Source organism: Frankliniella occidentalis, unplaced genomic scaffold (genome assembly GCF_000697945.3).
Source record: "Frankliniella occidentalis isolate FOCC.00 unplaced genomic scaffold, Focc_3.1 Scaffold322, whole genome shotgun sequence".
Lineage (NCBI taxonomy): Eukaryota > Metazoa > Arthropoda > Insecta > Thysanoptera > Thripidae > Frankliniella > Frankliniella occidentalis.
The window spans coordinates 315,682-319,555 of record NW_026267446.1 but is presented as its reverse complement, the minus strand read 5'-3'; the positions used below and the strand labels follow the sequence as shown (position 1 = coordinate 319,555).

The following is a 3,874-nucleotide window of genomic DNA, read 5'->3' as shown; positions in this document are numbered from 1 at the left end:
AATCCCCTCTTTTCCCTCCGATGCCCGCTAGCGACAATCCTGACCCTTCTACCTGGGGCCCTTGCCCGCTAGCGACCACCTCCCCAGGTTTAAGTCGTTGACCAATCAAACCTGTCCACAATTTCGACTTACGATATCATATCGACATCGTTTCGACATCGACAAAAAAATCATTTCGCACTGGGAACAGTGTGATGTACCTCCCGTTCACTTCGAAGAAAAGTTACGCAGTTAAGTTCGTCTAGTCCTTGAAGAAACAAAACACCAACAACTCCGTCAAAGTTAAACATAAAGTCATAGACTGACTTCGTTTCAGTGATGATCGTCCGTCTTCCAAATGAAAAGGCATCATCAAATCAGTGCGTGCGTGTATGAGACATTTTATTGGCATCAAGATCGGGGAGAGCATGACAGAGCATCACGCCTTCAATTATTTTTCGGAAAATCGTTCGCAAACGAGTGCGATGCTAAGTGATGAAGACAGGGGTTACGTGGAACGGAAAGAGAATTACGAAAAATAAAGAAAGAGAAAAAAAGAGGTGGCAAAAGGGGGGGGGGGACTGAGAAAGTATTACAATTGACTTTTTTTTTTATTTCAAAAAGATCAAATAAGTCTGTATTGTCTTTGCAAGGAAATAAGGTTATTGATTAATTGATTGACTATTTCGTTCTGTTCTTTTTTTTCGGTAGTCGCACCATTACCATTGTCCAATCTATGCTGGCTAGGCAAAATAAAAATAAAAAACTGAAACTAGTATCTTCTGCGGACGATGTCATGTGAGCCGCTCCTCCGAAAGAAATAAAAATAAAAGCTGCATCGACGCGATTAGATCGTTAGTGGTCACTGAACTCGACCCAATTCCGTTCAAAATTCAGAAGTTTATGCGCGGTTTTATGGCGTTGGTGAAGTTCAGCCAGGTGTGGCCACATCATGGCCACGCCTCACCGAGGGGTGTGTATCATCGTTTATCTTTGTTTTGTTTTTTTTACAAACAATACAAAACTACCAAAGTCTCGTCGGTAAAACCAGCCACAAACTCGAGAGCCCGCTCTGTGCTATATAGAGAGAGTGAGGAGGAGGGGAAGGGATTTGCCCTTTAGGTAGAGACAGTCCTTAGGGGACTGTCCGAAAGCTAATTTTTTTCATCTACCAAATTAAAATTAAAATTTGTCAAGCTTTCTGGGAAGAGTAAAACAAAACCCTCCGGATCTATGCCTCCGGTTCCGCGGAGCCGCGGACAACACATGGACAACGCCCTTAACTGTAAGGGCGGATGACACGCCACCAGCGAGCGCGCGGGCTACTCACCAACAACTTCATACTGATGGAGACTGCGGCCCCGTCAAAGTAAGACTGGCTGCCGCCGGCGCAGCAGCGCGTATAGCAGCTGCTGCAGAACGACTTGTTTATTCCGCATCGGGTACAGTCGGGCTGGCGCTGGGCGGGAGCGGGGCGGCCAGCAGTGAGCCCGCGACCCGGCGGCGCCTCCCTCGCGCCGTCGGCCCGGCCGAGGACGCGCGCCCACACCAACGAGAGTGTCGGGACGGAAGTCCCTCTGGGCTGGGGCCGGTATCGAGTCGCATTACTGGCTTGGGTTGGTCACTTTATTGGTGCATGCATCGAAATATGTTTTTTTGGAGCCGGCCCGCGGAGGGGTGTGGGCAATCTTTTGAGACTGCCTCTTTCTGCTTTGGTAGAGAATCCTCTCGAGCGCCCGCCGCTCGGATACAGAGCCGTATGCCATATGGGAAGATGCTGCTTTGAGGCCGCTCACGTCCTTGACTTTGTCAGCCGGAGCGGCCAGCCCGGTCTGGCGGGGCGTGGCGGGGCGTGGCGTGGCGGGGGTCAGCAAGCGCGAGCTGTGGTGGGGAGCTGAGATTGTGACGTCACTTGGACTAAACGCTGCGCGGGGCATCGCCGGTCGGGAAGAGTGCGAAGCGAAAGGAAAATAAATGAAACGCATTTACGTCGTTTGCTGAACATTATAATGCCTTGTCCGACAAACTTCGTTGCGGTGCCATACATTACTCACTCCCAGTGCCTGGCAGGTGTAGTAAGGCCGTAGTAAGGGCCGGATGACTGAGGGGTCGGCGTAGAATAAGTTGCCTTTCGACAGGGAGTTTTGTAGCCCAAATTGCCTACCTTTCAGGCAGCTATTTAAGGCCGCCCCCGCCCCCTTCCCTCTTACTACGCACCTGCAGGTGTGGGGTGTAGGCGCTCGCGCTCGGGTGTGGCGTGCGGTGTGTTGCTATCGCCGTCGGAGTCACCAGCAAAACGGACAAGACTGGAACGAAACCTAATAAAACGATGCGCCTGACTAATGAGCCCAACAACGGCTCAGGGGAGAAAGTCACCGCGGTCACCTCGTCATGGCAGGTCACCCCGCCCTGGGGGCGCGGCGGTCGGGCCAAGAGCGAAGCGTGCGAAGCAGGACGCTGCTCTTAGAGATGAACCACGTTCAATCGGGTGACTTTGGCACGGGGCGGCGGCGCCCGCGGTGGCCTGCCTGCCTACCTGGTGGCCAAACTTGCTGCTCTTATATTCCAGCCATGGCTCGTCCGCCACCAGTGCGCACCCAGGCAGCCCGCGGCCACCATGGCGATCCAAGCCGTCTCTCATGCCCTTGTGAGCTCAGCGCCCTCCTCATCGCCCCCGCCCCGTCCATGACGCTACACTGCTACATGTTGATTATGTTTCTGAAACTGTCTACAAAATGTTGTTGCATCAAGAACGGCCTCCTCGCGCGGCGCTTTGTTCTGACCACTGGTCTGCTCCGGCCTGCAGGTGCTCGTGGTGCTGCTGACGGCATGCCTCTGCGCCCCGCAGTTCACCCCTACAACGGCGCCCTCCGCCCTGAGCGGGGACCTGGACCTGGCCGCCCTGGCCGGCGAGCTGCTCGATGTCGCTGGCCGCCTGCATGAGGTCTCGGACAGCCTGACGGCGCCCGCCGAGCGTGACGCGGTCGGGGCCTCTCCCACCGAGACCACCGCGGGCACGTCGCCGTTGGAGCCCTCTGTGGCCCAGCCGACGGCGGCTGCTCTCCCGGACGGCCTCCCCGACAACGACACGTTCCGTCGCCGCCTCTTTTTCATCGGCGACCTGGGTGACGACTACGTCCGCGTGCCCGCGAGGGACGTGCTGCCACCGTACGAAGACGGAGAGCCGGAATCGATCGGTGAGACCGCGGCGCTTCCCTTCTCGTTCAAGACAGCCGTCCACAGTGCGGCCAACCAGGCCGTCAACGAAGACGCCCGCACGTCGTTCGTCCCTCTCCACGAGAAGGACCTCCTGCGCCGACCCGGCTCCAGGTTCCGGCTGGACCAGCGCGCCGCCAGCAGGGACGGAGAGATCCGCGCCGCCATGGAGGCCGAGGGGTTCCAGGTGAGAACAGCAGTCCGCACGCCTTTACCTGACCGACCGAGAAGCCGACCCTCCCCCTCCGACCCATGCATCTCTGACGTGCTGCTCGGTTCACAGGGCCCCCTCCCGGAGGCGACGACTGGCACGGCAATGCGACCAGGGCATGGCCGGCACACCTACCGCTGGACCGTCGCCTCGCGCGAGGAGCGCGAGAAAGAGCAGTAAGGAGTTCCTCCCCCGGCCTGCAAATAAAGTCCCCCCCCCCATCTTTCTCTCTCTCTTTATTCCCATCCCTCTCTCCCACACGCTCTCCCTCTCCTTACTCTCTCCCTACTCTTTCCTCTTTATATGGTCGCAAAGCTGGAAGGCGATCGGGTTGTGTTGACAGGACGCGCTAATTGGGATGAAGAAGAAGAGGGCCCCATTAATGTGCTATCGGAGGGCCTTCATCGCATGCGGATTGACTGCTAACAGTATTTAGACCTTACATTGTTTATTTATTTTTTATTCTAG

At 56.1% G+C, this 3,874-nt stretch overlaps 3 protein-coding genes across 3 annotated transcripts in view; 1 reads left to right on the top strand and 2 right to left on the bottom strand.

The window, feature by feature from the left end:
• LOC113202680 (uncharacterized) overlaps window positions 1-1,473 on the bottom strand; it is a 3,276-nt gene extending 1,803 nt beyond the window's left edge. Inside the window, exon 1 of the mRNA XM_026417075.2 lies at window positions 1,310-1,473. Coding sequence (XP_026272860.1) covers window positions 1,310-1,321 — 12 coding nt within the window. The 5' untranslated portion in view covers window positions 1,322-1,473. The remainder of the gene's footprint in view (window positions 1-1,309) is intronic.
• A 1,065-nt stretch (window positions 1,474-2,538) lies between these two features.
• Window positions 2,539-3,629, top strand: LOC113204854 (uncharacterized). Its single transcript, XM_026420250.2, has 3 exons — window positions 2,539-2,626; window positions 2,786-3,382; window positions 3,479-3,629. Exons 1-3 carry the CDS (start codon window positions 2,597-2,599, stop codon window positions 3,584-3,586), a joined length of 735 nt encoding a protein of 244 aa, XP_026276035.2. The 5' UTR covers window positions 2,539-2,596; the 3' UTR covers window positions 3,587-3,629.
• Window positions 3,630-3,691: 62 nt separating this feature from the next.
• LOC113203846 (uncharacterized) overlaps window positions 3,692-3,874 on the bottom strand; it is an 8,720-nt gene continuing 8,537 nt past the window's right edge. The window contains exon 4 of the mRNA XM_052273991.1: window positions 3,692-3,721. Within this exon, the coding sequence (XP_052129951.1) occupies window positions 3,692-3,721 (30 nt within the window). The remainder of the gene's footprint in view (window positions 3,722-3,874) is intronic.

What these genes read in the sequence shown, in the direction of transcription:
- LOC113204854 (XM_026420250.2), top strand. Translation starts at nt 2,597, where the DNA reads ATGGCGATCCAAGCCGTCTCTCATGCCCTT. An exon ending in AAGCCGTCTCTCATGCCCTT is followed by an intron (nt 2,627 to 2,785) that starts GTGAGCTCAGCG and finishes TCCGGCCTGCAG; the next exon opens with GTGCTCGTGGTGCTGCTGAC. An exon ending in TGGAGGCCGAGGGGTTCCAG is followed by an intron (nt 3,383 to 3,478) that starts GTGAGAACAGCA and finishes CTCGGTTCACAG; the next exon opens with GGCCCCCTCCCGGAGGCGAC.